General features: G+C 45.3%; 1 protein-coding gene across 10 annotated transcripts; it reads left to right on the plus strand.

Moving 5' to 3' along the window:
* The first annotated feature begins 445 nt into the window (after positions 1–445).
* Positions 446–21,638, plus strand: adhfe1 (alcohol dehydrogenase iron containing 1). 10 transcript variants are annotated; one of them, XR_005205962.1, is made up of 14 exons: positions 446–635; positions 2,516–2,553; positions 4,773–4,826; positions 6,444–6,598; positions 6,895–7,091; positions 7,196–7,273; positions 7,483–7,588; positions 9,602–9,754; positions 10,707–10,805; positions 11,410–11,488; positions 12,289–12,385; positions 15,627–15,784; positions 20,577–21,253; positions 21,285–21,638. XR_005205962.1 is itself a non-coding variant. In XM_037763079.1 (14 exons), exons 1-14 carry the CDS (start codon positions 583–585, stop codon positions 20,658–20,660), a joined length of 1,401 nt encoding a protein of 466 aa, XP_037619007.1. In that variant the 5' UTR covers positions 498–582; the 3' UTR covers positions 20,661–21,638. The 10 variants fall into 10 exon arrangements, 3 of the variants coding, with proteins under 3 accessions (XP_037619006.1, XP_037619008.1, XP_037619007.1); XR_005205963.1 differs by having other exon boundaries at positions 21,383–21,638; XR_005205964.1 differs by having other exon boundaries at positions 20,577–21,196; positions 21,228–21,638.
* The last annotated feature ends 862 nt before the right edge of the window (positions 21,639–22,500 follow it).

The following is a 22,500-nucleotide window of genomic DNA, read 5'->3' on the forward strand; positions in this document are numbered from 1 at the left end:
CACTTTTATTCTTTCTCCTCTGAAGCAGAAATAAATCAAATAAAAGCCTGAAGCGTCTGGACAGTCTGAGGTCTGTTTAAAGGTCCATGTGTCCCAACGATGCACGCCTCCACTGCTTTTACTCTCACTCATATATATAGAGAGATATATACACAGTATATATCTCTATATATATTTATTTATTATATTTATTTATTTATTTTTCAGTCTTTTGGTTTCTAATTTAAAGTGTGAGTTTTTAAAGTGAACCCTGACAGTAGTTGAGGTGTCGGTCCAGTCTGAAGGGATTGACATTTATATACATTTATATATATATATATATACATATGTATTGACATTTATATATATAATGTCAATCACTAAATGTATCCATTAACAACACCCTTCCAATCTAATTAAGATATCTTAATTTCGTCTTCATTAATTAATGATTAATGATCAATGACATTTTAAAGTAGACATGAAGAGATTCAGTTCCTTTATTTTGAAAAGCGGAGGCGGAAGCAGTGCGTCATGCAGTCGGCAGCTTGACGTCACTAGTATATTAGGTCAGACAGCAGCTCGTGCTGGTCAGACGCAGAGATGGCGGGAAGAGACCGAGTCGTTCACCTGCTCAGACAGCTCGAGCACGCAGCGTAAGTTTGATGCACCACACCTGAGATCTACAGGTTTACAGGTCTACAGCTGGATTCACCTGAGGACACGTCAGCACTTTGCGGTGACGTCACAGCCTCCCGCTGCTTGTTGTTGTCCTCAGAGGAGCAGAGGAGAGCGGAGGAGAGGAGGTGACGCCAGACTGCGTTCACTAATCTGCCTCTTTGAGACGCGTCGGTGTTTAACTCCCGCTGCTTCCGGAGCACAGCTGATCTGAACACATCCTCAGAACCGGCAGGACCGGGCCGAACATTCGGCTCACCTGAGACTCACCTGAGACACACCTGAGACTCACTGAGACTCACTGAGACTCACCTGAGACACACCTGAGACTCACTGAGACTCACCTGAGACTCACTGAGACTCACCTGAGACACACCTGAGACTCACTGAGACTCACCTGAGACACACCTGAGATTCACTGAGACTCACCTGAGACTCACCTGAGACACACCTGAGACTCACTGAGACTCACCTGAGACTCACTGAGACTCACCTGAGACTCACCTGAGACTCACCTGAGACACACTGAGACTCACTGAGACTCACCTGAGACACACCTGAGACTCACTGAGACTCACCTGAGACACACCTGAGACTCACTGAGACTCACCTGAGACTCACTGAGACTCACCTGAGACACACCTGAGACTCACTGAGACTCACCTGAGACACACCTGAGACACACCTGAGACTCACTGAGACTCACCTGAGACACACCTGAGACTCACTGAGACTCACCTGAGACTCACCTGAGACACACCTGAGACTCACTGAGACACACCTGAGACACACCTGAGACTCACTGAGACTCACCTGAGACTCACCTGAGACACACCTGAGACTCACTGAGACACACCTGAGACTCACTGAGACTCACCTGAGCTGAGACTCACTCATGCTTCTCTAAAGTCTCCTGAGAGGACGGAGTCTCGGGTCTGGGTCTGTTTCACACTGAAAACCAGAACCGTTAAACATTTACAGCAGCTGAGAAACAGAGAAACGGTCTGGACCTGCACCTCAGACCAGGTCTGGACCTGCACCTCAGACCAGGTCCTAGGGGGGGCCGGGAGGGGGGGGTCTCTCCAGACCACATGAGACCAGGTCTAGAACTAAAACTGCTGTACTTAGACCTGTTAATCCTGGATTCAATTCTTAGACCCCCTTTCAGATCTGTGAAAACATAAAAAATGGGATTTGCTGTTTTAACCGCAGAGACCACATGAGACCACATGAGACCACATGAGACCACGTGAGACCTGGTGTCCCTGGTGATAAACATGATGTCCTTTGTCCTTTCCTAATCACGTTTCCCTGACCTGGATGGATAACGTGATGAGGTCAAGGACCACCGCGGCTTTAAACAAACTTTATTGATAACGTGACCTCGGTGACGGACTCGGTGCTGAACCGGTCCAGGCAGGATCCCTGTCCAGAACAGAACCAGCTCCTAAAGGACGTTTTCACGTTATCATAGCAAGCAGTTAAACGGCGTTGTCTCCTTTCCTTCGGTAAAGGACGTACCAGTGTTCCCTAAGCTAAAGGAGATAGGAAAGGAAGCATTGAGGCACCTTTCCTCAGAGTGTAGAGGACTCTGAGATACTTCAGTAGTCCACCTCAGACCAGGTCCTAGTCCAGAACGTGCTTGTGTTTCACATAGAAGACGAGTGATCTTCAATCCCTCCATGCAGAACTCTGCTATGACAATCCTTGTTTTTACGGCCATCAGGCGTTGCCGTGACGACGAGTTGTTAAAGTTTATTATATTCGCAGTGTTGTTGGGTTACAGGATGAATATTTAAAAAGGACTTCTGCTCTGTGTGACCTCTGTGTGACCTCTGTGTGACCTCTGTGTGAACAGGTGCAGATGTCCCGCCCACTCCAACACCTTCCACCGAGGTACGTGACGACCTCCGCTCATCAATCTGTAACTGCTGCTGCTCACAATCACTGTTATTGATTCACTGACTCATAACCTTTAGTCAGCACCACGTGGAGAGGGGGGTGGGGGATTTCTCTGAATAGGCATCAATCACCACCAGGATCACTGATAGATCACTAGTAGATCAATAATACATCAATAATACATCACTAGTAGATCAATAACACATCACTATTACATCAATAATACATCACTAGTAGATCAATAACACATCACTATTACATCAATAATACATCACTAGTAGATCAATAACACATCACTATTACATCAATAATACATCACTAGTAGATCAATAACACATCAATAACACATCACTAATACATCACTGATAGATCACTAGTGGATCAATAACACATCAATAGCACATCAATAACACATCACTAATACATCACTGATAGATCACTAGTGGATCAATAACACATCAATAACACATCACTGATAGATCACTAGTGGATCAATAACACATCAATAACACATCACTAATACATCACTGATAGATCACTAGTGGATCAATAACACATCAATAACACATCAATAACATCAATAATACATCAATAATACATCAATAACACATCACTAATACATCACTGATAGTGGATAACACATCAATAACACATCACTATTACATCACTATTACATCACTAAAACATCAATATTACATCACTATAACATCACCAATACATCACTATTACATCACCAATACATCACTATTACATCACCAATACATCACCATTACATCACTATTACATCACCAATACATCACCAATATATCACTATTACATCACTATTACATCACCAATACATCACTAATACATCACCATTACATCACCAATACATCACCATTACATCACTATTACATCACCAATACATCACCAATATATCACTATTACATCACTATTACATCACCATTACGTCACCATTACGTCACTATTACATCACCATTACATCACCAATACATCACCATTACATCACTATTACATCACCAATACATCACCAATATATCACTATTACATCACTATTACATCACTAATACATCACTATTACATCACCAATACATCACTATTACATCACTATTACATCACCAATATATCACTATTACATCACCAATACATCACCAATACATCACCATTACATCACCATTACGTCACCATTACATCACTAATACATCACTATTACATCAATAATAGATCAATAGTAGATGATGTCATCAGGTGTTTCTCCTGCAGGTGCTGGCGCTGCGTCCTGCTCCGTCCGTCAGACTGACTACGCCTTCGAGGTGAACTCACACCAGACTGTGTTTAAAAGAGTCCTTGTTTAGTGAAGTCACTGAAGAGATGAAACATTAAGATCAAACTCCTCATGAATATTAATATCTAATAATAATATAATAATAATCTTTTTTAACTGTGTCAGAATTTAAAATCATTGAGTCCAAGTTGTGATCAGGGCTGGACTGTCCATCTGGACTGAACATCTGGCATAGCGGGCGTTGTCCCGGTGGGCCGACGTCCTTTTGGGCCGACGCATGTCTTTTTCTTTTTTTTTACCCATAAAAAAGGTAAATCGGCCCATTTCTTTTCCTTTATTGACACCGGGCTCACCGGGCTGGCCCAATGGCTCTGTGCCGGGCTCACCGGGCACACCGGGCTCACCGGGCTCACCGGGCTGGCCCAATGGCTTTGTGCTGGCGGCCACAGTGAGGAGGAGAGAGAGAGAGATGAGGGAGTATAGAGTAAAACAGTTGTGGCTCAACATGTTATGAGAGATGAGCAGCTCTAGTGGGCCGCTATGTAGCGGGCCGCAGTATTGTACTCATTTTACTCCTATGGCGTACCGTGACTTTTTCATGTGTACTCCGCTTTGGTTTAGAAATCCTCCGTATTGGTGAGATCTCCAGATTGGCCAGTATGAGAGAGCCTTCAACGGAGCGTGGTACACACGGCACAGATCACCGGTGATCGGGCCGGTCCGGGGCAAAACGCCACGGCCCATCTGTTGTCCCAGTCCAGCCCGGGTTCTGATCTGGACTATAAATGTTATGAATATTTAAACGGGGCTCACATCTGATTCTGAACCTCATCGTCATCATCATCATCATCGTCATCGTCGTCATCATCATCATCATCGTCATCATCATCATCATCATCGTCATGTTGTGATTGTTTGTTTCTGTCAGATGGCGAGTTCCAACATCAGATATGGAGAAGGAGTCACCAGGGAGATCGGCATGGTAACCACACACCGTCATCACCGTCATCACCATCATCATCATCATCATCATCATCATCATCTTCATCATCATCATACACTGTTTTGTATTGAATCAGTTCAGGAGGTCGTGGTAGAATTACGGCTTTATGCTGCCACAGCTTGATTACAGACAGCTGGCTAGCTAGCAGGAAGGTAGCTAGCGGGTAGGTAGGTAGGTAGGTAGCTAGCAGGAAGGTAGCTAGCGGGTAGGTAGGTAGCTAGCGGGCAGGTAGCTAGCGGGTAGGTAGGTAGCTAGGTAGCTAGCGGGTAGGTAGGTAGGTAGGTAGCTAGCGGGTAGGCGGGTAGGTAGCTAGCGGGTAGGTAGGTAGCGGGTAGGTAGGTAGGTAGGTAGGTAGCGGGTAGGTAGGTAGGTAGGTAGGTAGCGGGTAGGTAGCTAGCGGGTAGGTAGGTAGGTAGCGGGTAGGTAGGTAGCTAGCGGGTAGGTAGGTAGGTAGGTGGGTAGGTAGCTAGCGGGTAGGTAGGTAGTGGGTAGGTAGGTAGGTAGGTGGGTAGGTAGGTAGGTAGCGGGTAGGTAGGTAGCTAGCGGGTAGGTAGGTAGGTAGCGGGTAGGTAGCTAGCGGGTAGGTAGGTAGGTAGCGGGTAGGTAGGTAGCTAGCGGGTAGGTAGGTAGGTAGGTGGGTAGGTAGCTAGCGGGTAGGTAGGTAGCGGGTAGGTAGGTAGGTAGGTGGGTAGGTAGGTAGGTAGCGGGTAGGTAGGTAGCTAGCGGGTAGGTAGGTAGGTAGCGGGTAGGTAGCTAGCGGGTAGGTAGGTAGCGGGTAGGTAGGTAGGTAGGTAGCTAGCGGGTAGGTAGGTAGGTAGGTAGCTAGCGGGTAGGTAGGTAGGTAGGTAGCTAGCGGGTAGGTAGGTAGCTAGCGGGTAGGTAGGTAGGTAGCGGGTAGGTAGCTAGCGGGTAGGTAGGTAGCGGGTAGGTAGCTAGCGGGTAGGCAGGTAGCTAGCGGGTAGGTAGGTAGGTAGGTAGCTAGCGGGTAGGTAGGTAGGTAGCGGGCAGGTAGCTAGCGGGTAGGTAGGTAGGTAGCTAGCGGGTAGGTAGGTAGGCAGGTAGGTAGCGGGTAGGTAGGTAGGTAGGTAGCTAGCGGGTAGGCAGGTAGCTAGCGGGTAGGTAGGTAGGTAGCGGGTAGGTAGCTAGCGGGTAGGTAGGTAGCGGGTAGGTAGGTAGGTAGCGGGTAGGTAGCTAGCGGGTAGGTAGGTAGCGGGTAGGTAGGTAGGTAGGTAGCGGGTAGGTAGCTAGCGGGTAGGTATGTAGCGGGTAGGTAGGTAGCGGGTAGGTAGCTAGCGGGTAGGTAGCTAGCGGGTAGGTAGGTAGTGGGTAGGTAGGTAGGTTGCGGGTCACTGGGTCACATGACAGATTACACGTTGGTCACTGACCAATCAAAGCTTGCCATCTATCACGATGTGTGTGTGATGTCGTCAGGAGGGAGGAGCTAGGGAACCACGATGTAAACAAACAGTGCTGCTATGTTGAGTTCAGGAACGCCTACAAAAAGCCAGATAAAGCAGCGTTTCCTCAGTTTGACCCAGAGACTGTTTCCATGTTGGCGCTCCAGCCTCCGGTACTAAACGTCGGTTCCTCCTGCAGGACCTGCAGAACCTCGGAGCTCGGAACGTCTGTCTGATGACGGACAGGAACTTGTCCCGCCTCCCCCCGGTGAAGGCCGTCCTGGAGTCTCTGGCCCAGAACGGAGTCAAGTACAAAGTCTACGACAACGTCCGGGTGGAGCCCACCGACACCAGGTGAGACACCTCCTGCTCTCTGATTGGCTGTCAGGTGTCCACGTAGGGACGTCGTGTTCTCAGGACACCTGTTAGACCCTGTGTGTGTTTTACCTGCTATTCAGACGTCATGAGGACTTCCTGACCAGATTCTTCTTTCAGGTGACGGAGGTGTGATTGGTGGTTTAGTATTGATAAGATATAAGAAGTACGAATCTCTTCCTGTTTGGACAGGAGATACTGGATGATGTTATAGATGACAGTTTGCTGTATATGTTCACAGACTCCTGACCAGTGTGTGAATGTGTGTGTTGCAGCTTTAAGGACGCCATCTCGTTCGCTAAGAAGGAGTCCTTCGACGTGTTCGTGGCGGTGGGCGGCGGCTCCGTGATCGACACGTGCAAAGCAGCCAATCTGTACTCGTGTCACCCCGACGCCGACTTCCTGGACTTCGTCAACGCTCCGATCGGTAAAGGGAAGCCGATCACCGGAGCTCTGAAGCCGCTCATTGCAGGTAACCACGGCAATGTGACTCTGTTAATGTGTCTCTCGGTTAATGTGTCTCTCTGTTAATGTGTCTCTCTGTTAATGTCTCTCTGTCTGAACTTTGTCCTCCAGTTCCTACGACGGCGGGCACCGGCAGCGAGACCACCGGAGTCGCCATTTTTGACTACGAGCCTTTGAAGGCCAAAACAGGTCAAACTGAAGAAGAAGAAGAAGTCCAACGTTGACTGAACGTCTCTGTCTGAAGACAGAGACATCTGTCTGAAGACGTCTCTGTCTGAGGATGTCTCTGTCTGAGGATGTCTCTGTCTGAAGACGTCTCTGACTGAACGTCTCTGTCTGAAACAAACACGGTGACATCACCGCGTCAGTCTGAGCTCTGATTGGTTGTCTGTGTTCAGGTATCGCCAGCAGAGCCATCAGACCGACGCTGGGCATCGTGGACCCAACGCACACACTGAGCATGCCCAAGAGGGTCGCCGCCAACAGCGGCTTCGACGTCCTCTGGTCTGTCTCTCCGTCTCTCTGTGTCTCCGTCTGTCTCTCTGTCTCTCTGTCTCTCTGTCTCTCCGTCTGTCTGTCTCTCTGTCTGTCTGTTTGTGTCTCCGTCTGTCTGTCTGTCTCTCTGTCTCTCCGTCTGTCTGTCTCTCTGTCTGTCTCTCTGTCTGTCTGTTTGTGTCTCCGTCTGTCTGTCTGTCTCTCTGTCTGTCTGTTCGTCTGTCTCTCCGTCTGTCTGTCTCTCCGTCTGTCTGTTTGTCTGTCTCTTTGTCTGTCTGTCTGTCTCTCTCTGTCTCTCCGTCTGTCTGTCTCTCTGTCTGTGTCTCCGTCTGTCTCTCTGTCTCTCTCTCTCTGTCTGTCTGTCTGTCTGTCTGTCTCTCCGTCTGTCTCTCCGTCCGTCCGCCAGCCCGTGGCTGTCGATCGGACCGTACAGTGTGATCATATGAAGCGGTATCGTGTGATGTGAAGCGGTATCGTGAAGCGGTATCGTGTGATGTGAAGCGGTATCGTGTGATGTGAAGCGGTATCGTGTGATGTGAAGCGGCATCGTGTGATATGAAGCGGTAGCGTGTGATGTGAAGCGGTATTGTGTAATGTGAAGCGGTATTGTGAAGCGGTATCGTGTGATGTGAAGCGGAATCGTGTAATGTGAAGCGTTATCGTGAAGCGGTATCGTGTGATGTGAAGCGGTATCGTGTGATATGAATCGGTATTGTGTAATATGAAGTGGGATCGTTGATGTGAAGCGGTATTGTGAAGCGGTATCGTGTGATGTGAAGCGGTATCGTGTAATGTGAAGCGGTATCGTGAAGCGGTATCGTGTGATGTGAAGCGGTATGGTGTGATGTGAAGCGGTATGGTGTGATGTGAAGCGGTATCGTGTGATGTGAAGCGGTATCGTGTGATGTGAAGCGGTATTGTGTGATATGAAGCAGTATCGTTGATGTGAAGCGGTATTGTGAAGCGGTATCGTGTGACATGAAGCGGTATCTTGAAGCGGTATCGTGTGATATGAAGCGGTATCGTGTGATGTGAAGCGGTATCGTGTAATGTGAAGCAGTATCATGTGATGTGAAGCGGTATCGTGAAGCGGTATCGTGTGATGTGAAGCGGTATCGTGTGATATGAAGCGATATCGTGTGATGTGAAGCGGTATCGTGAAGTGGTATCGTGTGATGTGAAGCGGTATCTTGAAGCAGTATTGTGTGATATGAAGCGGTATCGTGTGATATGAAGTGGTATCGTGTGATGTGAAGCGGTATCGTGTGATATGAAGCGGTATCTTGAAGCGGTATCGTGTGATATGAAGCGGTATCGTGTGATATGAAGCGGTATCGTTGATGTGAAGCGGTATTGTGAAGCGGTATCGTGTGATATGAAGCGGTATCTTGAAGCGGTATCGTGTGATATGAAGCGGTATCGTGTGATGTGAAGCGGTATCGTGAAGCGGTATCGTGTGATGTGAAGCGGTATCGTCTGATGTGAAGCGGTATCGTGTGATGTGAAGCGGTATCGCGAAGCGGAATCGTGTGATGTGAAGCGGTATCTTGAAGCGGTATCGTGTGATATGAAGCGGTATCGTGTGATATGAAGCGGTATCGTTGATGTGAAGCGGTATTGTGAAGCGGTATCGTGTGATATGAAGCGGTATCTTGAAGCGGTATCGTGTGATATGAAGCGGTATCGTGAGATGTGAAGCGGTATCGTGTGATATGAAGCGGTATCGTTAAGCGGTATCTTGTGATATGAAGCGGTATGGTGTGATATGAAGCGGTAAGGTGTGATATGAAGCGGTATTGTGTGATTTGAAACGGTATCATGTGATATGAAGCGGTATGGTGTGATATGAAGCGGTATGGTGTGATTTGAAGTGGTATGGTGTGATATGAAGCGGTATGGTGTGATATGAAGCGGTATTGTGAAGCGGTATGGTGTGATATGAAGCGGTATGGTGTGATATGAAGCGGTATGGTGTGATATGAAGCGGTATCATGTGACCTGCTGTGTGTTTTTCCGCTGTAGTCATGCTCTGGAGTCGTACACCGCTCTGCCCTACAACCAGAGGAGCCCCTGCCCCCCCAACCCCATCAACCGCCCCGCCTACCAGGGCAGCAACCCCATCAGCGACGTCTGGTCCCGCCACGCCCTCAACGTGGTCGCCAAGTTCATGAAACGGTAAATAAAGTTAAACTGGAGAACCACAGAGGACCCGAACAGGATCCCTGAGGAACTCCACCACAGATCCACAACTGCTCTTCTCCTCCTCTTAAAGGCTTTTATTGTTATTATTATTATTATTAATAACATTATTATTATCATTAATAACATTATTATTATTAACATTATTATTATTATTATTATTAACATTATTATTATTATTATTAATAACATTATTATTAATATTATCATTATTATATTAATATTATTAACATTATTATTATTATTAATAACATTATTATTATCATTAATAACATTATTATTATTAACATTATTATTATTATTATTATTATTAACATTATTATTATTATTATTAATAACATTATTAATATTATCATTATATTAATATTATTAACATTATTATTATTATTAATAACATTATTATTAATATTATCATTATATTAATATTATTAACATTATTATTATTATTAATAACATTATTATTAATATTATCATTATTATATTAATATTATTAACATTATTATTATTATTATTATTAATAACATTTGTCTGCTTGTGTTTTAACTGTCTGAGGTTGTTGGGAAGATTTAATGTTTTTCCAGGTTTATGAAATTAATCCTGATCAGTTTTAGATTTGAGAAATATTTTAAATATACATGAAATGAAACCAACAGAGACTGATACTCTGTTCATCAACTGTACTCAACGTTATTAACGTTTAGGTCTGAAATTTGTTAAAAAATAACTGTAAATGTAAAATATTACTTCAATAATAATAAAATTAAAATTAAACAGTTTAAATTAAAGTTTTTTTAATATATAAATAAAAAAACGAACATTATGTAAAAAGATAATAAAATGATATTAAAGACTGAAATGAAAGCTGTCTGGTATGGAAGAAGTGACTCTCTGATTATGAAAGAGTGATGATGTGGTTGCTTGTTGGCAGCTCGGTGCGGGACCCCGAGGACCTGGAGGCCCGGTCCAGCATGCACCTGGCCAGCGTGTTCGCCGGCATCGGCTTCGGGAACGCCGGAGTTCATCTGTGGTGAGAAACGAAGCTCGGAACCTTCTGTGGTGTTTGTTTACCCCTTTAGACCCCTTAGAGAGAGTGGAGGAAATACATTAAAAAACCCTTTAATTATAATAATCCCTTAATTTATCCATTAATTAACCCCAACTCCTGAATTTACATGTTATTTGGTTCATTTTCAAGTGTCTCAATCCCCTGAAGAAGCCCTTAAAAAACCCTTAAAAAACCCTTAACAAGCCCTTAATCTGTTCAGATGATCCTCTCAAAATACTGTTAATGTGTTATAATCAAGCCTTTAACCCTTAAATGACCTCATTATTAACGACATCATTATTAATGATGTCGTTAATAATGATGTCGTTAATAATGATGTCGTTAATAATGATGTTGTTAATAATGATGTCATTAATAATGATGTTGTTAATAATGATGTTGTTATTAATGGGTAGATTAATGTCATTTGAAGGTTCTATGAATGACGGGACTGATGTGGACTGATGTTGACTGATGTGTGTTGACTGATGTGGACTGATGTGGACTGATGTGGACTGATGTGTGTTGACTGATGTGGACTGATGTGGACTGATGTGGACGGTGTTGTGGCGTTTTGTCTCTGCAGTCACGGGATGTCGTATCCGATCGCCGGTAACGTGAAGACTCACTCGGCGAAGGGTTACAGCGTGGAGCACCCTCTGGTGGTGAGTGGTGGAACCACGGCGAGCTGCTGAACGCCAAGCTCGTTGTTCTTTCGGTTCTGGTGTCGGAACGTTCAGAAGAAACGACGCTCACGCTGTAGAAAACACTTTGAGTTGAATTCTAACTTTGGTTCTGTTAAACTGGAGAACCTCAGAGAACCCAGACCGGTTCCCTGAGGTTCTCCACTGAAGACTTGACCGAACCAGAGCTGGTTCAGGTTTAGGGGTCAGGTTTAGGGGTCAGGTTTAGGGGTCAGGGTTTAGGGGTCAGGTTTAGGGGTCTGGTTTAGGGGTCAGGTTTAGGGGTCAGGGTTTAGGGGCCAGGTTTAGGGGTCTGGTTTAGGAGTCAGGGTTTAGGGGTCAGGTTTAGGGGTCAGGGTTTAGGGGTCAGGTTAAGGGGTCAGGGTTTAGGGGTCAGGTTAAGGGGTCAGGTTTAGGGGTCAGGGTTTAGGGGTCAGGTTTAGGGGTCAGGGTTTAGGGGTCAGGTTAAGGGGTCAGGGTTTAGGGGTCAGGTTAAGGGGTCAGGTTTAGGGGTCAGGTTAAGGGGTCAGGTTTAGGGGTCAGGGTTTAGGAGTCAGGGTTTAGGGGTCAGGTTTAGGGGTCAGGGTTTAGGGGTCAGGTTAAGGGGTTAGGGTTTAGGGGTCAGGTTAAGGGGTCAGGTTTAGGGGTCAGGGTTTAGGGGTCAGGTTTAGGGGTCAGGTTTAGGGGTCAGGGTTTAGGGGTCAGGTTTAGGAGAATGCATTATATCAATGAGAGTCCTCACAAGTTTAGAAAGACAACCCTCTCTGTGTGTGTGTCCTCAGCCTCACGGTCTCTCAGTGGTCCTCACGTCTCCGGCCGTCTTCAGCTTCACAGCCCCGATGTGTCCAGAGCGCCACCTGGAGGCCGCAGAGATCCTCGGTACCTGTTCACCTGTTATCCTGTTCGTCTGTCCACCTGTCCACCTGTCTACCTGTTATCCTGTTATCCTGTTCACCTGTCCACCTGTCTACCTGTCTACCTGTTATCCTGTCCACCTGTCTACCTGTTATCCTGTTCACCTGTCCACCTGTCTACCTGTCTACCTGTTATCCTGTTCACCTGTCCAGTTGTTCGTCTGTCCACCTCTCCACCTGTCTACCTGTTATCCTGTTCACCTGTCCACCTGTCCGTCTGTCCACCTGTCCACCTGTCTACCTGTTATCCTGTCCACCTGTCCACCTGTCTACCTGTTATCCTGTTCACCTGTCCACCTGTCTACCTGTCTACCTGTTATCCTGTCCACCTGTCTACCTGTTATCCTGTTCACCTGTCCAGTTGTTCGTCTGTCCACCTCTCCACCTGTTATCCTGTTCACCTGTCCACCTGTCCACCTGTCTACCTGTTATCCTGTCCACCTGTCCACCTGTCTACCTGTTATCCTGTTCACCTGTCCACCTGTCCACCTCTCCACCTGTTATCCTGTTCACCTGTCCACCTGTCCACCTCTCCACCTGTTATCCTGTTCACCTGTCCACCTGTCCACCTGTCTACCTGTTATCCTGTCCACCTGTCTACCTGTTATCCTGTTCACCTGTCCACCTGTCTACCTGTTAACCTGTTATCCTGTTCACCTGTCCACCTGTCCGTCTGTCCACCTGTCCACCTGTCTACCTGTTATCCTGTTCACCTGTCCACCTGTCCGTCTGTCCACCTGTCCACCTGTCCACCTGTCTACCTGTTATCCTGTCCACCTGTCCACCTGTCCACCTGTCCACCTGTCTACCTGTCTACCTGATAGATAGATAGATAGATATACTTTATTGTCATTGTCATTGAAAACAACGAAAAACAGTTGAGCAGCTCTTTGCAGTGAGAAACAAACATTAAAACATTCAGTCACAAGTAGAACAATAAATAAGTCTGTTGGTGTGTGTTTTAATTGTCCTGTATCTCCTACCGGAGGGAAGGGGAGCAAACAGTCCATGTCCAGGGTGGGTGGGGTCGTTGGAGATACAGCTGGCTTTCTTACAGAGCCGGCCAGCGTATAGGTCACTGAGGGGGGGTAATGTGGTCCCAATCACCTTTTCTGCCATCCTCCCCCCCCGCTGCAGGTCCCTCCTGTTCTCCACTGTGCAGCTAGCAAACCACACAGTGCAGCAGTAGGTCAGGAGGCTCTCAATGGTTGCCCGATAGAAGTTGATCAGCAGGTGTTGAGGAAGGTGAGCCTGTTTCAGCTTCCGGAGGAAGTAGAGTCTCTGCTGGGCCTTCCCCACCTGATGAGAGATGTTTTTGGACCAGGTGAGGTCTGATGAAATGTGGACTCCGAGGTACGTGAAGCAGTCCACCCTCTCCACCTCCTCTCCACGTACGCAGAGGGCAGAGTGCTCCACCCGCCTGGCTCTCCTGAAGTCTATTATCATTTCTTTTGCTTTAGTGGTGTTTAAATCCAGGTTGTTATGGGACACCATTGTGTCAGATGTTGGATCTCCTCCCTGTAGGCTGTCTCGTTGTTGTTGGTTATCAGTCCTACTACAACAGTGTCGTCTGCAAATGTGACCATGGTGTTGGTGGGGTGAATAGTTGAGCAGTCATATGTGAAGAGGGAGTAGAGGAAAGGACTGAGGACGCACCCCTGTGGTGTTCCAGTGCTCAGGGTCAGAGTGGCCGAGGTGTGGTCCCCCATCCTGACACACTGGGGTCTGTTCCTGAGGAAGTCCAGCACCCATGTGCTCAGTGAACTGCCTAAGCCCAAGTTGCTCAATTTGTTAACCAGTTTGTGTGGAATTATTGTGTTGAAAGCAGAACTGAAATCCACAAACAGCATCCTTACATATGTGTTGTTGTGATCCAGGTGTATAAGGGCTGCGTGAAGAGCTGTTGTGATTGCATCATCCGTCGATCTGTTTGTCCGATAAGCGAACTGGTGTTGGTCAAGATCGGCAGGGATGACAGTTTTAATGTAGGACAGAACTAGTCTCTCGAAACATTTTGTGATAATGGGGGTTAGAGCAACTGGCCGGTAGTCATTCAGGCAGTTCACTGTGGTTTTCTTGGGTACAGGGACGATGGTGGTTTCCTTAAGGCATGTGGGAACAACAGACTGTTCAAGCGAGAGGTTGAAGATGGTTGTAAATACCCCTGTTAGCTGGTCTGCACGGGCCTTAAGGATTCGTCCGGAGACCCCATCCGGTCTTGTCGCTTTCCTGATGTTGACTCGGTGCAGGACGGATCTGACCTGGTGGTGTTGGAGCTTTATCGGTTGGTCCTTCTCAGGTAGTGCCGGCTGGATGTTGGTTTCCGTGTTCTCCCGGTCGAACCGAGCGAAGAAGTGATTCAGGGTATCAGGAAGCGTGTTGTCTGTGGGACTTGAGGCTGTGCGGTTGTCTTTGTAGCCAGTGATGGTTTTTATCCCCTGCCACATGCTCTTGGAGTCGTTGTTCTTAAAGTGCTCCTCTATGCGCTCTTTATATCTGTGTTTGGCCTCCCTGATCCCCCTCCACAGTCTCTTTTGCGCCTCTTTGTATTCCTGCGAGGTCCCAGATTTAAAGGCAGAGTCCCGTGCTCTGAGCAGGGTCCGCACCTCGCCGTTGAGCCACGGTTTCTGATTCGGAAAGACTTTGATGGTTTTTGTCCCAACCACACCTTCAGCACAAAAATTTATGTAGGAGAGGACAGCCGTTGTGTGTCCCTCCAGATCTGTCTCCTCAGCAAATATGTCCCAGTCTGTGGTATCAAAGCAGTCCTGTAGAGCTGAGGTGGCTTCCTCAGTCCACACCTGAACTGTTTTAATGGATGGTTTCTGTCTACAGATCAGGGGTCTGTATGCTGGAGTCAGAGACAGGGACAGGTGGTCTGACAGTCCCAGATGTGGGAGTGGAGTGGCTCTGTAGGCATCTGGAATGCTGGTGTAGACCTGGTCCAGTGTGTTTTGCTCTCTTGTAGGGAAGTTTACATTTTTGAAGAACTTGGGCGTGACAGATTTAAAGTTGTCATGGTTAAAGTCTCCTGCTGAGAGAACAAGGCTGAACAAGGCTGTCTGCTCCAAGGCCAGCTGAGCGTTAGCATGTGGTGGTATATAGACAGCTGTTATCACAGTACTGGATTCTGCTGTATGATACAACACGATGTGACAAAATAATTAGTAACCGATGATGATGATGATGATGATGTGCTGGTTCAGGTGCAGACGTCCGGCAGGTGAAGCGGGAGGACGCGGGCGCCGTCCTGGCCGACACGCTGCGCCAGTTCCTGTTTGACCTGCAGGTGGAGGACGGACTGGGAGCTGTGGGCTACAGTAACGAGGACATCCCAGCTCTGGTGACAGGAACCATCCCTCAGGTCGGTGCCTTCACTGACCCTCAGAATAATCAGGACCTTTCAGACGTCATGAGTCGGTTAATTCATCCGTTAACGGTGATGATGATGATGATGATGATGATGATGAAGATGAAACTAACGTTACCACCATACCATAACGTTACCACCATACCATAACGTTACCTCCATACCATAACATTACACCATACCATAACGTTACCTCCATACCATAACGTTACCTCCATACCATAACGTTACCACCATACCATAACGTTACCTCCATACCATAACGTTACCACCATACCATAACGTTACCTCCATACCATAACATTACACCATACCATAACGTTACCACCATACCATAACGTTACCTCCATACCATAACATTACACCATACCATAACGTTACCTCCATACCATAACGTTACCTCCATACCATAACATTACCTCCATACCATAACGTTACCGCCATACCATAACGTTACCACCATACCATAACATTACCTCCATACCATAACATTACCTCCATACCATAACGTTACCTCCATACCATAACGTTACCTCCATACCATAACATTACCTCCATACCATAACGTTACCTCCATACCATAACGTTACCTCCATACCATAACATTACCACCATACCATAACGTTACCTCCATACCATAACATTACACCATACCATAACGTTACCACCATACCATAACGTTACCTCCATACCATAACATTACCTCCATATCATAACATTACACCATACCATAACGTTACCGCCATACCATAACGTTACCTCCATACCATAACGTTACCTCCATACCATAACGTTACCTCCATACCATAACATTACACCATACCATAACGTTACCTCCATACCATAACGTTACCTCCATACCATAATGTTACCTCCATACCATAACATTACACCATACCATAACGTTACCTCCATACCATAACGTTACCTCCATACCATAACGTTACCTCCATACCATAACGTTACCTCCATACCATAACGTTACCACCATACCATAACGTTACCTCCATACCATAACATTACACCATACCATAACGTTACCACCATACCATAACGTTACCTCCATACCATAACGTTACCTCCATACCATAACATTACACCATACCATAACGTTACCACCATACCATAACGTTACCTCCATACCATAACATTACCTCCATATCATAACATTACACCATACCATAACGTTACCGCCATACCATAACGTTACCTCCATACCATAACATTACCTCCATACCATAACATTACCTCCATACCATAACATTACACCATACCATAACGTTACCTCCATACCATAACGTTACCACCATACCATAACGTTACCTCCATACCATAACATTACCTCCATACCATAACATTACACCATACCATAACGTTACCGCCATACCATAACGTTACCTCCATACCATAACATTACCTCCATACCATAACGTTACCACCATACCATAACGTTACCTCCATACCATAACGTTACCTCCATACATAACGTTACCTCCATACCATAACGTTACCTCCATACCATAACGTTACCGCCATACCATAACGTTACCTCCATACCATAACGTTACCTCCATACCATAACGTTACCTCCATACCATAACATTACACCATACCATAACGTTACCTCCATACCATAACGTTACCTCCATACCATAACGTTACCTCCATACCATAACATTACACCATACCATAACGTTACCACCATACCATAACGTTACCTCCATACCATAACATTACCTCCATATCATAACATTACCTCCATACCATAACATTACACCATACCATAACGTTACCGCCATACCATAACGTTACCTCCATACCATAACATTACCTCCATACCATAACGTTACCTCCATACCATAACGTTACCTCCATACATAACGTTACCTCCATACCATAACGTTACCACCATACCATAACGTTACCTCCATACCATAACATTACCTCCATACCATAACATTACACCATACAATAACGTTACCGCCATACCATAACGTTACCTCCATACCATAACGTTACCTCCATACCATAACGTTACCTCCATACCATAACATTACACCATACCATAACGTTACCTCCATACCATAACGTTACCTCCATACCATAACGTTACCTCCATACCATAACGTTACCTCCATACCATAACATTACCACCATACCATAACGTTACCGCCATACCATAACGTTACCTCCATACCATAACATTACCTCCATACCATAACATTACCTCCATACCATAACATTACACCATACCATAACGTTACCTCCATACCATAACGTTACCACCATACCATAACGTTACCTCCATACCATAACATTACCTCCATACCATAACATTACACCATACCATAACGTTACCGCCATACCATAACGTTACCTCCATACCATAACATTACCTCCATACCATAACGTTACCACCATACCATAACGTTACCTCCATACCATAACGTTACCTCCATACATAACGTTACCTCCATACCATAACGTTACCTCCATACCATAACTTTACCACCATACCATAACGTTACCTCCATACCATAACGTTACCTCCATACCATAACATTACACCATACCATAACGTTACCACCATACCATAACGTTACCTCCATACCATAACATTACCTCCATACCATAACATTACACCATACCATAACGTTACCGCCATACCATAACGTTACCTCCATACCATAACATTACCTCCATACCATAACGTTACCACCATACCATAACGTTACCTCCATACCATAACGTTACCTCCATACATAACGTTACCTCCATACCATAACGTTACCACCATACCATAACGTTACCTCCATACCATAACATTACCTCCATACCATAACATTACACCATACCATAACGTTACCGCCATACCATAACGTTACCTCCATACCATAACATTACACCATACCATAACGTTACCGCCATACCATAACGTTACCTCCATACCATAACGTTACCTCCATACCATAACATTACCTCCATACCATAACGTTACCTCCATACCATAACGTTACCGCCATACCATAACGTTACCTCCATACCATAACGTTACCTACATACCATAACGTTACCACCATACCATAACGTTACCACCATACCATAACGTTACCTCCATACCATAACGTTACCTCCATACCATAACGTTACCGCCATACCATAACGTTACCTCCATACCATAACGTTATTTCCATACCATAACGTTACCTCCATACCATAACGTTACCACCATACCATAACGTTACCTCCATACCATAACGTTACCACCATACCATAACGTTACCTCCATACCATAACGTTACCTCCATACCATAACGTTACCTCCATACCATAACGTTACCTCCATACCATAACGTTACCTCCATACCATAACGTTACCGCCATACCATAACGTTACCTCCATACCATAACGTTACCACCATACCATAACGTTACCTCCATACCATAACATTACCTCCATACCATAACGTTACCTCCATACCATAACATTACCTCCATACCATAACATTACACCATACCATAACGTTACCGCCATACCATAACGTTACCTCCATACCATAACGTTACCTCCATACCATAACGTTACCTCCATACCATAACATTACCTCCATACCATAACGTTACCTCCATACCATAACGTTACCTCCATACCATAACGTTACCACCATACCATAACGTTACCTCCATACCATAACATTACCGCCATACCATAACGTTACCTCCATACCATAACATTACACCATACCATAACGTTACCGCCATACCATAACGTTACCACCATACCATAACGTTACCTCCATACCATAACGTTACCGCCATACCATAACGTTACCTCCATACCATAACGTTACCACCATACCATAACGTTACCTCCATACCATAACGTTACCTCCATACCATAACGTTACCACCATACCATAACGTTACCACCATACATAACGTTACCTCCATACCATAACGTTACCTCCATACCATAACGTTACCACCATACCATAACGTTACCTCCATACCATAACGTTACCTCCATACCATAACGTTACCTCCATACCATAACTTTACCTCCATACCATAACGTTACCTCCATACCATAACGTTACCTCCATACCATAACGTTACCTCCATACCATAACGTTTCCTGTCCGTGACAGAGTTAGCGTGCAGCTTTAGCTCTGCTCTGTCTAGTGTTTCCATCCTTTCCTGGATGTGTAGTGTTTACCACGCTGGATTTAACATGGGAGGGTGCAGGTCGTATCCACGACGACCCTCCAACGTTTTACACTCTCTGAGGTTTGTTTTGGTTGACGGATACGGAACGGATACGGAACGGATACGGAACGGATATGACGTCACGTTACTCAGACTACCACAATAAAAGCGGTAACCTCCTTCTTCCTCCACATAGACTCAGATGAAGCAGATAGATCCATTCTGGTGTTAAAACATCTGTTTAGAAATCATTTAAATAAATGGTGATACAGAGTGAATCTATTATTTGTCCACCCTAGAAATCTGTCATTGTTTTGTGTATTTAATGTGTTAATTGATTCATGTATATATTCATCTCTTATAGTGTATTCAGGGGGTTAAATGGAACACTGTTTAAGGGTTGAAAATCACTTAAAATATGAAACTTTAAACCTTAACTGAACATGAAGAACTATTGAAGGTATTTAAAATAGATGATGTGAACTGTTTAAGGGCCTTTTTAAGGGGTAAGATAATGTGTTGACTAAGGGCTCTTGAGATAAAGGAGGTTTTAAGGGTTGGATGTGTTGCTGTGTTTCAGGAGCGAGTGACCAAACTGTCCCCCAGAGGACACACCGAGGACGACCTGAGCCGGCTGTTTGAAGCCTCCATGAAGCTCTACTGAGACTTCCTGTCCTTGTGAGGACCAGACACACTCCGTTCAGCTCTGACCTCAGGTCTGACCTCTGACCTCAGGTTTGACCTCAGCTCTGACCTCTAACCTCAGCTCTGACCTCTGACCTCAGCTCTGACCTCTGACCTCAGCTCTGACTTCAGGTCTGACCTCACCTCTGACTTCAGGTCTGACCTCTGACCTCAGACTTCAGGTCTGACCTCTGACCTCAGCTCTGACCTCTGACCTCAGCTCTGACCTCTGACCTCAGACTTCAGGTCTGACCTCAGCTCTGACCTCAGGTCTGACCTCTGACCTCACGTCTGACCTGTGCTCTGACCTCTGGTCTAACTTCAGGTCTGACCTCTGCCTTGACTTCAGGTCTGACCTCTGACCTCAGCTCTGACCTCTGACCTCAGGTCTGCTCTGTGTTGAGCTGCCGCTCCTCTAACAGCCACTAGATGCTGCTGTAGCCGTTGACCTCAGATCTGACCTCTGGTCTGACCGCTGACCTCAGATCTGACCTCTGACCTCAGCTCTGACTTCAGGTCTGACCTCTGACCTCAGCTCTGACTTCAGGTCTGACCTCTGACCTCAGACTTCAGGTCTGACCTCTGACCTCAGCTCTGACTTCAGCTCTGACCTCTGACCTCAGCTCTGACCTTTGACCTCAGGTCTGACGTGTGCTCTGACCTCTGGTCTAACTTCAGGTCTGACCTCTGCCTTGACTTCAGGTCTGACCTCTGACCTCAGGTCTGCTCTGTGTTGAGCTGCAGCTCCTCTAACAGCCACTAGATGCTGCTGTAGCCGCTGACCTCAGATCTGACCTCTGACCTCTGGTCTGACCGCTGACCTCAGATTTGACCTCAGATTTGACCTCTGACCTCTGGTTTGACCGCTGACCTCAGATCTGACCTCTGATCATTTTTATCAACTATTGATTTTATGTTTACTCACAAATCTAAAATAAAATCCATGTTTACACGTCAAGCTCGTCATCTGTTTATTCACCTCACAGGAAACACCCTTTCACAATAAAACACACACACAGCAGGTAGTTAAGGGCAGTGTGTGTGGGTGTGTGTGTGTGTGTGTGGGTTAGGGTTGACGGTGAAGAAGCTTCAGTGTCTTCATGTGAAGACGATCGTCTCTCTGCTGCTGATCTGAGACTTTCTGAAGTAGAAAGTGCATCCGGCGCCGTGTGAACGGTTCCAGCAGGTCACCCAGGAGTGAAACTGATGTATGAAGAATCTAAAAAGGTTATCGGAGTCCGAAGTTCACTTATGATTAAAAACAGGAAGTTAAAAACAGTCGTGTTTTTTTATTGCACATCAGTCTTTAAAACAATGTTCATAAAGTTTCTTTCACAGGTTTTATGTGCAAAACAAGTTCAATAAAATAATAAATCAATTCAAACATTCATGGAAATAATATTTCATTCAAGCATAAAACTCTAAATAATCAATATTCAGTTACGTGCTGCATCAATTCAATAAACTCTATATATATTATATATATATTTATCAGGTTTATTCTTGTTTAAAACTCAAATTCAGACGTTCAGTTTTGATCCAAATTGCAACGTTTTAAATAATATAAATATAAAGTGTCTTTGTGTGTTTGAGTCAATAAAATAAATCCATAAATCCATCAGACAGATTTCAAGAAATAAATGCATAAATAAAATCAGTAAGTAAATATGTATATATATATATATCTACATAAAGGTTCATTTGAAAATCTGACGTCTTCAGTAAAACTACAAGTAATAGTTAAAATGTTTGTTTGTTATAAATTATTAAAATATTGTTCATGTTTTAGTTAAAACCATTCAAATGTAAACTGCTAAATA

This window comes from Sebastes umbrosus, unplaced genomic scaffold, assembly GCF_015220745.1.
Source record: "Sebastes umbrosus isolate fSebUmb1 unplaced genomic scaffold, fSebUmb1.pri scaffold_158_arrow_ctg1, whole genome shotgun sequence".
Lineage (NCBI taxonomy): Eukaryota > Metazoa > Chordata > Actinopteri > Perciformes > Sebastidae > Sebastes > Sebastes umbrosus.